This window comes from Mustela nivalis (assembly GCF_964662115.1).
Source record: "Mustela nivalis genome assembly, chromosome: 1".
In the NCBI taxonomy this organism is placed as follows: domain Eukaryota; kingdom Metazoa; phylum Chordata; class Mammalia; order Carnivora; family Mustelidae; genus Mustela; species Mustela nivalis.
The window spans coordinates 194568807-194585341 of NC_139020.1; the positions used below are offsets into that span (position 1 = coordinate 194568807).

Consider the following 16535-nt stretch of genomic DNA (forward strand, 5'->3'; position numbering starts at 1 on the left):
AAGGCTGCTCAGAGGGGCTCAGGCCAGCGCCCTGAGACAAGGGTGCAGCCTCAGGGGTTCTGCCCGACTTGCTGTGGCGCTAGTGCTAACATCCCGCAATGACATGCGTGCCCACCCCAAGCTCCCCACTCTGGGACCCCTCCGCCTGGGCTGGGCTGTGGAACTGGCACACCAGCGGAGGGGTCATGGGTGACTTTCTGGCCCAGCAGTACTTGCAGAACGGATGTTCTCTGTGAGCAGTTGAAGGGAGCTCCGTACCCTTCACTGTTTTGTTCCCTGAGTGCTTTCCAGCTCCTCACTTAGGCCAGCCCCTGGGCCAGGAGTGACAGGTACATTGGGTACCACAGGAGACACAGTGTCTATTGACAGAGCTGCCGCCCAGAGAACAAAGAGCCCACGGGGAGACGTTTTGTACAACCTGGGGAATATCAGGGAAGGCTTCCTGGAAGTGGCGTGGTTGGGGTTGTGTTTCGAAGAATAAAGAGAGATTAGCCCAGTGGAAATGGAGGGCAAGAACACTAGGCCTAGAGCCGGAAGGCTGTGCCTTGAATTCAGGGAACGTGAAAGAGAGCGGTGCCACGGGGTCAGGTGGAAGTGGACGCTGGAGAGGTGGAAAAGCTGGACCAGCCCAGCCCTGGCTGTGTGCACCTCGCCATGGAGTATGGCTTCTCTCCTGAAAGCTGGGGGAGGCATCAGAGGCTGTAAGCAGGGACAGGCATAGCCAGGGTGATGTGGGACTGGGAAGAGGACTCAGTCCCACCAGATTTTTGCCTGCATGGAGGGCCTCCCAGACTGTGTATTGGGGGAAAGGGGCAGAATTGTGCCTGGGGACCTCCCCCTGCCTTTCTCCCAACTCACTGGGGCTGGGAGGCTAGTTGGGGTATGGGACAAAGACAGGCGCCTCAAGAGGATCAGAAACATCATGATCATGATGTCTTCCCACCCTCTGGCAAGCTCTTTCTCCCCATTTTACAGGTGTGAAAACTGACTGGTTTAAAGTTATGTGTTCCTCAGTCTACCTGAGACCAAATGGGTGGCAGGGCCTGGCCGCATATGTATTCTCCTGGACCAGCCTGCGCAGGACCTTCCTCCTGGCCCCCAGGTCCTGGGGAACCCTGTTCTGGCTCAGGCAAATGAGCCCCTTGAGTGGGAAGTAGGGGACCGTCCTGGTGACCCATCGTCAGATCCCACCCCCACCCCCACTGGCATTTGTGGCCGTTCCCAACCTAACCCAGCCTCTTCCAGGAGGCTGTGGCCATGCTCTGCTGTCAAGCAAAGCTGCCCGCAGCTTCCTACCCTGGGTGCCCTCCGCACAGTGTGCCCAGAGCCCCTCAGGCAGAGAGAACAGCAAAGCCAAAGGATCCGGGGCAGGAGGGGTTAGGTTTGCAGAACTGGAAGCAGTCTGTGTGTCTGGAACCCCAAAAGTGAGGGAACCACCTGGTGTGTGGTTCTGGTGATGCGAGAGAGACCCTAGGTAGGACTTTGGCCTTTGTTCCAAGATCAGTGGGTGGGGGGTGTTACTTAGAGGGTTTTAGGCAGAGGCTGACGGTCAGTTCTGCTCTACAAAATCAATCTGTGGAAGAAGGGAGACCCAGGGAGGGGTGTTGCAGTTGTCCTGGTGGGAGAGGGTTGTCCTGACTGAGAGTCCTCAGAGCCCCACCTCTGGGACTCTCTGTCTGACCCCTGGCCCCCCCAGGACTTACTGTGGGGGTGGAGCAGGTGGTGACTGTGAGTGGTGATTGAAGATCGAAGGGATTCCCAGCCTAGCTGCCAGCGAATGTGGGGCACCCATGCAAAGAGGAACCGGGTTACTGGGGGCTGTGTGCCCCCAGATTCTGGCCCAGAATCAGAATGCTGGGTTTATCTGCTGGATGGCTGGCTGGCTGGATGGTTAGCTAGTGGGTAGGGGTTGGCTGGTGGATGCATGGAGGGGGCTGAGTAGCTAGTGGATGCGGGGTGGCTAATGGATGGCGGGGGGCTGGCCGGCTAGTGGATGGGTGAGGGGTGTGGATAGCTAGTGGATGGGGGCTAGCTGGTGGATGGTGGGGGTGGCTGGCTAGATAGTGGGAAGATGGAGGGATTAATGACATTCGTCATGAGCTGTTGGCTCTGTCTGCTCCAGAGCACTCTGCTTCCTCATCATAGAAAGATCTTCGGGCCTGGGGACCCTGATAGGAGCCACTGAGCCATGACCCCTGACTTTCCTTATTACCCTCCTGCACTCTGGGAAGCACTCAACCCTTCTCAACTTCGCAGAGCCCCTTAGCACCGGAGTCAGTTCTTGGTTTTTTCCTTCCCAAACCATCAGACATTTGGCTCCCCAAAGCACCGTCCCAACCCACCCCATCTTTCACCGGCATCAGAGGAGCGGCCCAGAGAGTTACTTTTCTAGCCCCCAGCCCCTCCTTGGAGCCACCTCGGGGCCTAATGGTCTATTTCTGGAGTAGGGCTCACAGAGGCATGCAGAGGCTGGTGGCAGCGACCCCTTGGGCTTTATTGTCACAGCCCTCCCTCAGGCCCTGCTCTGGGCCGGTTCCCAATGCCAGGGGAGCTGGGCCAGCCGTCTCAGTGGGAGCAGGCACGTCTGCTCAGAACAGCTCCGGGATGATGTAGTCGCTGTGGACACCATCAATCAGCCCTTCCCCGTTGTTGTGGACAAACCAGCAGGCGACCTTGGTGCCGACGCGGACATCCTTCCTGTAGTCTTTCTGGGAGCCCCTGGGAAAAAGGAAAGAGACGCTGTGATGCACTGTGGACCAGACGGCTGCTAGGCTCATGGACTTCAAGCAGGAAAGGGTGTGAAGTTGCTCATTCTAAGAGTCTAGAACTCTTTGGACAAGAAGGAAATCAAATGATTTGCTCCTTCTAGGGAGCTGAGTTTGGCCTTTTCCTGGTTAGGAGGGGCCTAGAGGGGGGGGTCAGGATCCTGGAGAGAAATGAGGGTAGGTGCGCCACAGGAGACAAGAGCCTGCCCGACCCACGGGTGTGGGCGGAGAGAGCTCTCCAGAGGAGTCCCGTCACCTGGTGACCGTCAGCCGATGGTTCTTCACCACCATGGTGGCATCTGGCTTTGTGGGGTCAGAGCCTGGGTGGATGTCAGATACTTCAAAGTCAAAGGGATGGAAGAATTGTCCTGGGAACAAAAAACATTCACACTGTCGGCCCCTGCATGCTGTGAGCCCCTGACAACACCAGAGGGAGCATGGCCCCGGCCTTCAGGGTTGACGCAAAGGCTGACAGGGTGTCGGGTGTTAGGTCTAGAGCGACTGGGACAATCTCTCCTGGGGCGTCTCCCCTCTGCCATGTGTCCTGAACAATCTGAAGCTCGAACATTCCATACCCAGCAGCCCATGCGTCTGTGCCGACATCCGGTGACTGTCTACCACATAGAAACCCAGAAAGTCCTGGTGGACGGGATGCTTCTTCCACACCTGGTGCAGGATGACCACAAAAGTAACCCCATCTCCGAAGGAGACCACCATGTTCTTCTTCCTGTTGATTGTCACGGACAGCCTAGGAGAGAAGAGGAGCTCAGCAGGTGGGACCGGTGGTGGCCATGACACCGGGCATCTGCGTCCAGGCCGTCTCTGGAAGGCCTTTTCCGCACCTAAGGGCACACAGACTCTGGACACTATCTCAGAGGTGCTGGAGAGCAGGTGCCTCATGTGTGTTGACTCTGCGCTCTACTAGGAGATGCTTCATTCTTTTTCCCCCATAAGTAGGAACAGGGCTGTCCAGGGAGTCTAGAGACCAGGGATTGAGCCTCAGCTCAGCCACTGGCTTCTTGTGTGACCTGGGGTAGGTTCTGCCCCTCTCAGAGCTTCCCTGGGAGTAACAGCCTTGTCCCGCCCACTAGGCTCTGGGTGATTTGAGGAGAGAGGCTGAGCAGTCTGAGAAGGTTCCGGTTAACGAGCTCAGCCAGAAAAGGAGAAACTGGGGATTAGTGTGTATTCAGTGTGTAGGTCCAACTAATGCTTACCTCCGCACAGCCCTTCCCTCAAGATCTGTCCTATGGACTGGCCAGCTACCATACCTGGTTGAGGCCACGTGGTCACCCTTCCCTGGGCAGGGGCTGAGCTCTGAGGCCACCGGTCTCACCTGTGACCCCTGCGGATCTTCTGGGATCCCTCAAAGGCTCCTCAGGCCCTCGACCTGAAGTGCTCCTCAGAGACCCAGTGGGAGGCCTTACCCATCCTGTGAGATTGTGACCGTGTCCAGCCAGCTGAAGGTGCTCTGTGCAGCTCCGTTCCATAGGGTGACCTTCTCTGGTGTCACCTCCATCCGGAAGTCCATGTGAGCACTGGCAATGCCCAGTTTGCCAAAGTAAGTCTTTCTGGTCTTGGGGTCAGAGTTGCCTCCCTTATCGCCAATGATCTGCCCGTTAACTGTGAGGCCTGCCGGAGGGACGGGGACAGTGAGGGACCAGCGAGACCTTCTGAGTCCTCCAGCCAGCCTTGCTGAGGGGGAACAGCATGGGGTCCCCAAAGTGAGACCAGGCCTTCAGAGCCAGCCCTCTCTGGTCCGGACACTCCTGGGTTACGCTGGTGGCCGAGGGCCCACGCTGCAGACTTGACACGTCTGGACCGGGAATGGAGTTCAGAGAAAAGCTATCTCCCAGACACGGACTGCCCCAGAGCACCCTCAACCCTGACCATCTCTCCAACACAGTGGGGTCCTTGGTGAGCCTGTGGCTCTGGACAGCCCCCTCACGGTATAAGCTACACAAAAAGATGATGCCTTATGGGCAGAGTGAGGCACTGGCCGCAGCCGCAGCCTCAGCCCCCACCTGTGACAGGGTCCTGAATGAGGCGCAGCACCGTGCCCGGGTCTTCGTCGATGTTGAAGCAGATGGCGTCGTCCTTCTGCGGGACTTGGATGATGAAGTGGGGATCCCCATCCACTGAAGGCACATCAGAGAAAGGACTGGCTCACCGTTCTAGGAGGAACCTCCCCTCCCATCTTGGCCCCAATGGGTAGACTCCTAACAGGTAGGAGTCGCTGGGCGCTGGGCCCCTGGTCTCACCCCAGGAGGAGCAGGGAGCACTCACCGTAGTAGTAAGGTGTCTGAGGAGGCTGGTAGCTGGCTGTGGACGCAGAGGGAGAGAGGCTGAGCTAAATAAGCAGGCCAGGGGGAGGCACCAGGACCCCCAACCAGGGTTTGGTTCGGCCCCTCCCCTTCCTGCTTCCCTAGGCTCTCAAACCACCCCCATCTCCTCAGGCCCCCAACCATCTGCCTGTTCCAGAGAGCTGACTCACAAAGACTCCAGAAGAGAATATGACACAGGGCCAGTCTCTGGGCAGTGCCCTCTGGGCGGGGTGGGGGGTTCGGGAGGGGCAGGGGCTGTGGCCACGGGCCTGTACTCACTCAGGTAAGCCATGGAGCGCGCCACTGAGGAAGGAGACCAAAGGGCAGTCGTGAGCGGGGTCGGAGGGTGCCCTCTCCCCCAGCCCCATGCCTCTGCCTGTCCTAGGGCCACAAGTCTCCAGTGGAGCCCCAACCCTGACAGCTGGAGGCTTGGGATGCGACTCCTAAGGTAGGCTTTAGAAATGGGAGCATGCCCAGGGAACGCCTTTCGAGGACCGGTGGAAATACGGCTGTAATTTCTAGGTTGAGGCAGAATGTGACGTGACTAAAATGTAAGCCACGAGATCGTCTGCTTCTCTGTTATGAACAATGTTCACAGCAGAAGCCATCCCACACCCCTGAAGTCCCTCTCCCCAGAAGCCCACAGCTGTCTGTTGTCCTTGGTACTGAACCCCTCCCCGCCAATGCACACTCCTGTGTCCATGTCTGCCCCCCAGTGACTGCCTCTGACAGCCCCGTGCTAATGGCAGAGCAGGCAGCCGGGCCAGAGGCTCTTCTCGGAGCCGGCAGGTGGGGGCTGGGGCGCCCTACCTGGTGGGGGAGGGGGACTAGCTGGGGTTGAGGATGCGATTTGATAACTAGAGAGTGCTGTGAATCCCGGTGAGGGGCCTGGGCTGAAGTCCCAGCTTGGCCACCTGCTGACTTAAGTCCTCTAACTAATAGTCTTAGGCTCTCCATGCCTCAGTTTCCTCGCTATAAAATGGGAACCACAAGAGGACTCCTTTAGAGGATCGCTGTGGTATCAACGGAATGTCAGTGCCTGACGTGAGAATTGGCTCATTTCTGCAGGTCACGGAAAGCTCTTGTGCTGATTGTCCCTCACTAGTTGGGGAAAGCCACCTCCAAACTGCCCACGAGGACCTGCTGAGGCTCAGAGAGGGCAGAGCCCAGACCACGGTGGCTCTTGGGTTGGCAACAGCACTGGGACCTGGGTGCAGGTGTCCTAAGGGTCCCTCCCTGGCCTTGGCGTTTGGAAAGGCCTCCTTGGTTCTCTCTTGTCCCCATGCTGGGATACCCGCCCAGCCGCTGGTAGAAGCTCACCTTCTGTGTCCACAGGCCCTGTGAGGGAGGAAGGGGAAAAATGTGTTAGGATCCACAGACTCCTGGTGTCAACCCCAGTGCTACCAACTTGCTGCCCGTCCACCCCACCCCAGGCTGTGGGCCTCCCAGCAGACAACTCCTCCCCACCCCCAAGGACATATCGCCTGGAGCCAGGAGCCTGGCCTGGACCAGATCTTTGCCTCCTGTGTCTCCCCTGGCCAAACCCCCATCCCCACACCCAGGTACAGGGCGCTTAGGAGTCCCCTCTTGGAATCTGGTTGAACAGGCCTGTCAAGCCTCCAGCACTCAAGGCCTTTTCCTCTCACAATCCCCAGGCACGTGCTCTGGGCCCAACTTTCAAGCTCTTCCTGTCTAACTGAGCACCTCCATGCTACAGCCAAAGCCTCTCCTTGAAATCACCCTCGGCAAGGTGTCCCTTGACTCATATCCCTTTCGAGATGCAGAGGCCTCTCTGTTCAGCCCCCACACACTGTCCATGCTGGTGGCTTTACTCCCTCCACAACACCCTCCCCAAACCTCAGCCAGGTTTCCTTCTATGCCCCCTGGACCTGCCCCTCTGGAGCAAGGCTGGGTCTCGCCAGCCTGGCTTGTTCCTCTTCTAGGTACCCAAGGCCCCGGGTCTGGAAGGCCTGCGAGTTCTGGCCTGTACTCCCCATGCCCACCTTCTCCGGGCTTGTCAGCGATGGAGGTCTGGTCTTCGTTGTCCTCAGGCTTGGTCACCACCATGGAGGTCAGTGGAGTCACAAAGTGGTACTTGAGGGACAGGTCCAGGGCCTGGGCAGTGAGGTTCTCCTTCTCCTCACCATGGGCATTCTTGCTGTGGGGAGGGACAGGAGTGTCAGCCGGAGAAGAGTTCCCTGCCTGCCCTCCTCTGCTCTGGCTCCCAGAACCAGGCCAACCAAGAGCCCCAGAGGCAGCCCGGGAGTGCCTTTTCCCAGGTAGAACCCTCGAGTGCTCAGAGAAGACTGGTTCACCAGCTCCTTGGGACAGACAGACAGCCTGTGTCTGAGGCCAGGCCTCAGATTCTCCACTATAGGATAGAAGAGGCGTAACATGGCGTCACAACACTCGCTCATGACCGTGTCCCTGTGCTGAGCGCTCAGCCCGTCCCAGCCCCTGCTCCAGGGACTTTATAGGCCCATGACCCCCAGAAGGAAGGCTGACAGGCCCTCTCTGATGGGCCCAAGCTCCGCCTTCTGGGGGCTGAGGACAAGGTCCCAGCCTTCAGCTGTGTTCAGCCTCCCCATCCTTGTGGGCCCACGCTGGCTGTGGGCGACAGGGTGCTGAGGCCAGACGTCAGGCTGGGCTCTGCCCTGGGGAAGGCAGCTGGGACAGCACGTGGAGGGGCTCATCCTGGGGAGTGGCTGCGGCTTCTTCCTCTTGGGCTCCCCCAGAGCACAGCCAGCACAGGGGCAAGCACAGGTAGGGCGTGGGGTAGTGTCGGGGGCGCAGGGGTGGAGTCTGGCTATGGGAGGGGTCATTGGCATCACCGCTTCTCCAGCAGCTGCTCAATGGTGAGGTAGGCCCAGAGCCGCTCGATGTAGTTCCCAAAAATGTAGTCCTGCTCCTTCAGAGCCTTTTCCATTTCCTTCATGTCCACCTCCTCTGTGAAGGTCAGATCATTGGTGGCCTGAGGTGGGGGTGAGAGGAGGCCAGAAGCTTGAGGGCTGGAGGCCTGGCCTAGGTGGCCCCATTTCGAGGGCTACCACTGCTGGACCGTCAGCCGGGAGGCCAGAGCCCCATCGGTGCTGATCCCCCGTCCACAGCACACATTCTGGCCCTGACCCAGCTCACCCCATGGCCCTTAACGTCCGCCTTAAAGTTGTTCATGTCCTCGTCCAGCAGGCGCCCAGCCACCACAATCTCAGAGCCGTCGTAGAAGTGCTGGTAAGCATTCTGGGTGAGGTCCTGGATGGCGTTCTCAGGGTACTCTACCTCCACGCCTGTCAGCAGCGGGTTGGCCACCTCCTCATAGAAACCCTGGAGTCCAGAAAGGGGACCTGGTCATCTCAGGTCAAGGGGTGGGCATGGAGAGGACAGGCTGGGCAGGTGCCCCCGGCTGCCTCCCCAGGTGTAGATCCTCCAGGCTGAGCTGGTTCCAGGTCCTGATCTCCACTTCCTTGTGACCCTGACTGTGCCCTTCAGTTTGTGGGAGACTTCCCTGACCCCCTCCAGCATACACAACCCCCCCCCCACCGGCAACTAGGAAGATCCTAGGAAGAACAGAAAGTAAGCACAGAGTTCTTGGCACATAGAAGGTACTTGAGAAACTTTTGTTGAAAAGAAAATAAGAAAGAGAAAGCAAAGGAGGAGAAGCTGACTAGAGAAGATGACATGGGCGTGAGCACAAGGGTCAAGAGAGACAAGGCAGAGGCATGAGGGGTTGGTCTACTGTAGAGGTGTAGGCACGGGCGGGGGTGGGGGGGGAGGATAGGGTCGGTAGACTTAGCAAATGAAAACACAGGACGTGGGACGCCTGGGTGGCTCAGTTGGTTAAGCAGCTGCCTTCGGCTCAGGTCATGATCCCAGTGTCCTGGGATCGAGTTCCACATCGGGCTCCTTGCTCTGCAGGGAGCCTGCTTCTCCCTCTGACTCTTCCTTCCACTCTGTCTGCCTGTGCTCACTCTCACTCACTCTCTCTCTGACAAATAAATAAATAAAATCTTTAAAAAAAAAAAAAAACACAGGACGTGCCATTGAATTTGAATGTCAGGTAGACAGCAAATTCAGTTTAAGTGGAAGTATGTCTGTCAGGGGATGAGTTGCCTATCCCCAAAATCCATATGTTAAGATCCTTTCCCGAAGGATCTCAAGATGTGACCTTTTTTGGGATTAGAGGATTAGGGAGGTTACAGAGGTAATCGAGTTAAAATGAGACCGTTGAGGGGCACCTGGGTGGCTCAGTGGGTTGAGGCCTCTGCCTTCGGCTCAGGTCATGATCTCAGGGTCCTGGGATCGAGCCCCACATCAGGCTCTCTGCTCAGCAGGGAGCCTGCTTCCCTTCCTCTCTCTCTGCCTGCCTCTCTGCCTGCTTGTGATCTCTCTCTGTCAAATAAATAAATAAAATATTTTTTTAAAAAATAAAATTAAATTTAAAAAAATGCCTTTGGAGCAGGTCCTAGTCAATATATCTGGTGTCCTTCTGAACAGGGAGCAGTTCAGATCCAGAGACAGACACCCACGCAGGGCCGATGATGTGGAGGGACAGGGAGAAGGTGGCCATCCATGAGCCAAGGAGAGACACCTGGAGCAGACCCTGCTTTCACAGCCCCCAGAGGGGAGCAGCCTTGCTCATACCTGGATCTCAGACCTGTAGCCTCTAGAACAGCAACACAGTCCATTTCTGTGGTGGGAGCCCCCCAGTGGTACCCCCCAGTGGCACCTTGTTGTAGCAGCTGAGCTCACCAGGCCGCCCTGAGGGCATGCTTACACTACAGAATTGTTCAGTTTATAGGACATTCATATTCGACCCCTTATTTGGTCTGGCCATCCCACGGAGGAAGCAAGTCTATTCTGTGTAGCCCAAGGACAAAATCAACCACCACTGATGTCTAAGAGGTAGCTAGAGGTCCATGTGAGCCCAAGAGGAGACACTTTCTAACAAGTAAATATGTCACTCGGTGGGACAGCTACCTGAAGAGGTAATGAGCTCCCCACCTCTGGAAGTGTGCGAGACAAGGCATACCTGCAACTGCAGGTTAGCATCAGAATCCTCATAAATGCGCCGGGCCAGCCCATGGTTCTCCAGAGCCATGCTCTCCAGGAAGTTGTAATTCAGATTGTTGCCAAAGCCCAGGTTATACAAGGGGAACTTGCCCCCAATGGCGTTGCGTACATTCTCTCGGATTTTTTCAGGTCTGCTTTCCCCTGCAGGAGAAAGGAGAGTTCTCACTCCAGCCACAGCCCAGCAGTAAGCTGGCCCAGCTCTGTCTGGAGGTATCAGACTTCTGCCCACGCAGAGCTGGTGGGGTCACAGCCACAAGCCCTTGTCGGGGCAGGGGGGTAGTCCTCAGCAGGGGAAGACAGGACACTGCCTTTAAAGGGCTCCCAGGCCACTGGGAGAGCCACCCGAGATCTCGCCGCATGCCGGCTCCGGAGCCGCCTGCCTCACCAACGTTGGCGTCCCCATCCGTCAGCATGATGACAATGGAGGTGCTCCTCTCTGGGACTCTGTGCTCCTCCCGGGCCTTGTTCAGCATGCTGATGGCCCTCAGCAGTGCATCGTTGATGTTGGTCACTGGCACACAGACATAGACAGCGCCGTAAGAGAGTGTCCTCGGGGGACCAGGGTGGAGGAGGTCGGGACAAGCAGGCCTCCTGCTCTTGGACCCCAGGGTGCTGTTGGCCAATGCATGGCGGTGCTCAGTAGGTATTGACTGAGTGACCCAGCGAGGGGTGGCTGAATGACTCACTCTTTTGATGGGGACAAAAGGACCAGCCTCAAGGGGCTGCCGGAAAGTAGGTGTGAAAGCAGTTTGGGAAACTGTCAGATGGACTCCCAGACCCGCTCCCTGGGAGGAGAGGGGCGCCGTAGTGACATCACTCGTCATTTTCCCGAAGACAGCCTAGGATGAAGGCTGTCCGCGGCGTCATCTTGCTGGGACTAGCAGGGTGCCAGCATCACGGGTTAGAGAAAGGAAGAGGGGGCTCCCCAAGCCCACAGAGAAGATACCCCACTATCAAGCCTGAGAACCCCCTCCCCCGGCACCCTCAAGCTAGGCTCTGCAGGGCTTAGCTCAGCGGAGTCTCCGCCCCAAGGCACGAAGGAGGAGGATGGTGAGGCCAAGGGGTGCGGCAGGATGCGTCGGCCCTTCCCTCCCATCTTACTTCCTTGTTCCTTAATATTCTTCACGAATGTCCTGGCCTGCTCGATGTTCTCGGGGATGGCTTGAACTAAGTTGTCTTTCCAGGTGGTCACATCCCCACTGAACAGAATGAAGTTCAGGTAGTCCTCCTGCTTCACATCTTCCAGGATCTTGAGGAGGGCGTCCTTGGTCTGGGAAGGAGAGAGAGCAGCAGACAAGAGGCTGGGAGGGAGCGGCCGGCGGCCAGCCAGCTGTCTGTCTGTCCTCCCAGCCAGGCTGGCGCGGGGGCAAATACCTGCTCCATTTTCCGACCGGACATGGAGCCGCTGACGTCGATGACGAAGACCACGCTCTTGGGCACCACCGGCAGGCCTTGAGGTGCAAAGAAGTGCACGAAGTAGCCGTTGACTATCTGGGAAGGGGAGAGAGAGAGAGGACGCCATATGCCCTTGGCGACTCTTGCAAACAGAGTGCAGACATTTACCAGCTCCAGAAAACAACGGTCCTTGCACACATCCACCATGGGGTGCCGCACGAAGGCTCTGGACTGTCTGTCATCCCCAGGCCGTGCAGAAAACTTGGCCTTGGGCTGAGGACTTCTGATCTGGGCACGAGATGCCACTGTAGACCCTCCTATGCCAGCCCCCCCCCCCCGCCTCGGGTAGACAGAGGACCAGCCAGCCCAGCGGGGCTGCCAAGCAGCTACCTGCACGTTGGCCGGGGACTCCCTGTTCACGTCGTAGGTGATGATAAAATCCCCGTTGATCAGGGAGTCTGTGCAGGTTGGGCACGAACGCTGCTGGTCCATACTGGGCTTGAAGGACACGCGGCCCTGGGGGAGGCGACAGAGGGCCTTGCTCAGCTTGGCCAGGGCCTGTGGACCTTGTGCTTCCCTGAGGAGGGAGACAGAGCCCCCACAGGAGGAGACCAAAAGTGGCGGCTGGGGAGGGGGGCGGCACCTGGGCAGTCCAGCTGCCATCCAGAATGCTTTGGCCTTCCTGAGCACCTCGGGGGGATATGGGGGGCCCAGGGTGAACTCACTTCCCTGCAGAAACCACCAGCCCTCCTAGCACATGCTCCTCAGGCATTGACCGGGAATCCCTGAATGACTAAGGTTTGCTATTCAGGTGACATTTATTTATCCACTGCCCTTGATGAAAAAGGCCCCTGGAATGGCTGAGGTTCTTGGGAACCCGAGGCATCAGCACCAAGATTCCCTTTCATCTGTCACCCCTCAGGGCAGTCAGCAGATCTAAATGACGCCCTCTGGCCTCAGTGTCCTTATCTATAACATAGACAGTAAATTGCACTGCCTACTTCCCGAGGTAAAATGAGTCTGGGCCTTATGAATGATTCCCCTGTCCCCCATCCTCAATGCAGCTGGGACCCCAGATCACAGCAGGACTAGCGCTGGCCTCCTGCACCCTCACCCCTGACCTGAGTGGCCAGAGAGAAGTGATGGCGGTGAGTATTCTCCTCTCCCCTTCTCAGCCAAGCCCTGGGCTTCACGCTTATCCCTTTAGTGTCAGGGTTCCTGCCCTGCCCTCCCCCCAGGCCTGAGAACACCACCTTTTTCCCTGAGAAGGACTTGGTGAGGGCGCTGCCCAGGAGGTCATTGGTGATGAACGAGGCCTCAGCATCCAGCGAGCTGATGCCCTGGGGCTCGTAGATGTCTGCCTCGATCTGGAACGTGCAAGAGTAGGAGGGGTCACTCAGAGACAGCACAGAGAGAGGCCAGCCTCCATATTTGCCCAGGACAAGGCCAAGGGGATGGAGAGGGTCAGTGAGGGAGCAGGGACAGCCTCCCGATAACTCCTAATGGCTAAGCCTCATGTCTCCCTCCAAGAAAAGGACCTCGAAGGCGTGTAGACAGCTCGGTGACCCCAAGTCTCTCGCATCACCTGCCATCTAGTGCCCTGCACTCCAGCACTAAGGCATCTCCTTTGGCTTTCAGCTCGGACGCTCCTCAGCCTTGGTGGGATTGGACCTCTGCGTTCTCGACCCTGCTCCGTGCTCTGGTCCAGCGCCCTTCCCTGCAGCCCACCCCCCTCCCCGCACACCTGCATGTTCACCCTTGTCTTTTCAGCACGGTCTGCAAGGGGGTTGATTACCTCAAAGTGCTTGACCAGCTGCTTGGGCTGGACCTTAAGGAACATCTCATATTTGCCCTTGTGCCTCTTCAGCAGCTCCTCGTAGGTGAGCTCGAAGGTGACCTTGCTGCCCGCCGCCACGTTGACGGAGACTGTGAATTTCTCCAGCTTCCTCCCGGAGGCCCTGAATGGGGTGTAAAAACCACCCTGCAGACTGCACCAGCCCACCTGCCTGGGCCCTCGGCTCAAGTCCAGCCCCATGGAGAGACCCTCCCCTCTCTGAGACTTGCTGGTCCCCAAGCAAGTAGGATAATGTCATAAGTATCACAGGCACATTTTGCTATGATCATAAAAGAGTAACAGTACCAAGAACCTGGGCTCCTGTTGTCTGCATCTCTGAGAGCCCCTGCAGCCCACACACTCTTTCCAAGGCCGGGGTGCGGGGGGACCCTCTTACTTGACCAAGCCGGCTGTCTTGCCCTGGGACACAGCCTTTTCATACTGCTTCTTGGCGACTTCCTTCTCCTTGACATTCCCGGGGTAGGTAACACCGTCGATGGTCCTACGAGGAAGGAGAATTGGGGGCTCAGGCTGAGCCAGACTCCCCACCCCCACCCCCCAGCCTGGAACCAGCGGCCATGGCGACACCCACAAGGTGAAGTTGGTGATGAAGGCTGTCTTGGGCAGCTCCACGTCAAAGGACACCTCCTTGGCCGTGTCTGCACGGTTGACAGCTCTGGTGGTGACGACATTGTGAGCAAATCGGGAGGTCACCTTGCAGCTGATCTTGGTGCTGTAGACCTCGATGCCATTGACGACCTGCAGGAGGGGACAGTGATCGGCCTCTGGGAAACCAGGCCTTCAGCCTGGCTGGTCCTCCCAGGCTCCCCCTGCAGAACCCAGAGACCCTATCTGGTAAGTGGCGCCTCCAGTTTCCCAGGCACTGTGACAGAAGCCTGGGCGGCCTCCTCCATCCTTGCATTCAATCGGCCACCTTGGTTCTGGAATGTTCTGTCCTTTCTAACACCTCTCTCCCCCTCGGAGACCAGGGGCTCCTTGGCCGGCAGGGGCCTTGTCTGATTCAGCCTTTGTCTCTTCTTGTTCCCTGGCCCCACAGGCTCCTTAACTCAGTCTGCCTTGGAGCTCAGCACCAAGAAGCCCCTCAGGGAAGGGTTTTGCACCATGAGAAGGAACTTCAGGATGGTATTGCATGTGTTGGTGCCAAGAAGAGGAGGAGGGGGAGGGATAGAGCAAGGGAGAGGGGGAAGAGGAGTGGGGGAGGGAGAGTCAAGTCTGACCCGGTCCCTGTCCATCTCCCACTTAAAGAGAGGAGGGAGAGGGGGAGGAGGGGGAAGGGGTCAGAGAGAGGGAGGGCACTTGCTCTACCTCCTTAATTCAATTCTGGATCTGTGTACATGCAGCTAGCTGTAGCCAGGGAGGTCTGATAAAAATCCAAGCCTGACCCTCTCTGTATCCCACTTAAACCCTCTTATGCTCCCCATCACCCTCAAGACAGTCATCCCCATGGCTTCGAGGTCCTTCAGGCAGGTCCCATCTCTCTGATCATCTGTGCTCCAGCCACCCCGTGTCTCTGGCCCTGGAGCACCTGCACCAGCTCTTCCTGCCCACCTGCACTTGGAAAGAAATCGCGTTCACATGCACCCCAGCCCTCCTCCTCTCCTTTGGTAATTGCTTGATTCTGTCCCCAGACGGGCACTAATTTCCCATGCCAAGGGGGCTGTGTGGGGAGGGCCTTTGTGTCGCAACACCTTCTCTCCAGTGGGGCTGGTGGACTGGGGGAAGGTCTAGGGAGACTTCTGGCTCGAACAGGATGTGAAGATGCTTCATGAGGTTGTGTGTCCCCTCGTGAGGCTGTGTGTCCCCTACACATAGGGCCTGGTACCATCAAGTGCTGGGTAAGTGTTTACAGGAGACAGGGCCAGCAGAAGAGTGGTCCTGGGCTGTTTCCAGGAGGTCCGTGAGCATGCTTTTGTGGCACTGTTTCCCAGGGGTCTTGAGTCGCATGGGGTCTGCCAGGGCAGGGGGCTGGGAGCTGTCTGCCGACTGGGAGGGACCTTTAATTATGGCGTACCCCTTCTGCTATTGGGCCACCAGCTCCATTCTGCTCCGCCACACCCCACCCCATGCCCAGTGAAAGTTCTCACCCCTTCCGGGAGGCTCCGTTTCTGCAACAAGAAAGACAAACACAGCAATCAGGCCAAGGCCAAGGCCGCTGTGGCCTGGGAGCAGGCTCTGTTTTGAGGCCAGGGTTCAGCAGTCATCTCCCACACACATACCTCTTGAGGGGCCTCTGGACGTAGGACCCTCCCAGAGCCACTTCAGAGAAGGAAGGGCTCTGAGTAGATGGGGAAACCGAGGCCCAGGTAGGGCAGGTCTCCAGGTTCTCCAGGGGGAACAGGGCTGGGAGAACCAAACCAGCTATCTCCCCACCCCACATACTCTGACTCACTCTGCTTTTTCCTGGACCTCGAGTTCCTGAGGCCTCCCCTCCGAGGACCCCCCCCCACCACTGCACCTCCATGAGGCTCAGCTCAGCCCTTCCTGGAGTCCTCCGCGCTTCTCTCAGGTGTGGACCTGCACAGCCCCTCAGTGAGGTGAGCCCTTTCTGCTGCTTGCCCATGTGATAGGTGGGGAAACGGAGGCCGACAGCGATTTAAGAGCCCAATACCCAGCCTTGTCCCCGACGGCTCACTGCCTCGCCTCCTGCCTCCTCCTCTCCCCACATAGAGGACGGTCCATCCTGTTGCTTCTGCCCATGTGACAGGCTCAGATGGCAAAGATGGGACAGACTTACCCCCAGGGGTCGGGTGGGGATTCTTGGGAGGCCAGAGGCCACCAGGCCAGAGAGCAGGGCCAAGATGAGGCAGGGCTTCCACGCCGATGCCATCGCTGAGCGCACAGGCCTGGCCTGCGCTCCTTATATGGTGAGCCTGGTGTTTTCCGAGTGGGGTCAGTGACCTGCAGTGTCAAGCGGGAAGAGCGGGAGGTGGGGGGCTCCCCGGGGAACTGGGGCGTGGGTGGAGTAACAGGCCTTGGATCCGCCTATGCCAAGGGGGCCCACAGGGATTGTCAACAGTCAACAGCGTTGGGACACGGAGGCTGGGGGGGGGGGGGAGCAGACCGCTGCGCGTTGGGTCATGGGCCTGGGGCTCCCTGGGTGTGGGCTCACAGGGCGTGGAGTCACACTGAAAG

The 16535-nt window shown here is 58.1% G+C and overlaps 1 protein-coding gene across 1 annotated transcript; it reads right to left on the reverse strand.

Moving 5' to 3' along the window:
• Positions 1-2476: 2476 nt before the first annotated feature.
• ITIH3 (inter-alpha-trypsin inhibitor heavy chain 3) lies at positions 2477-16277 on the reverse strand. The gene is made up of 22 exons (XM_082719338.1): positions 16138-16277; positions 15488-15508; positions 13975-14141; positions 13780-13884; positions 13344-13506; positions 12802-12915; positions 11939-12064; positions 11528-11644; positions 11255-11423; positions 10539-10664; positions 10113-10294; positions 8222-8407; positions 7918-8057; positions 7090-7244; positions 6407-6424; positions 5366-5389; positions 5049-5084; positions 4787-4900; positions 4190-4394; positions 3341-3513; positions 3022-3133; positions 2477-2718 (listed from the first exon to the last, which is right to left on the reverse strand). Exons 1-22 carry the CDS (start codon positions 16228-16230, stop codon positions 2589-2591), a joined length of 2676 nt encoding a protein of 891 aa, XP_082575464.1. The 5' UTR covers positions 16231-16277; the 3' UTR covers positions 2477-2588.
• Positions 16278-16535: the final 258 nt, after the last annotated feature.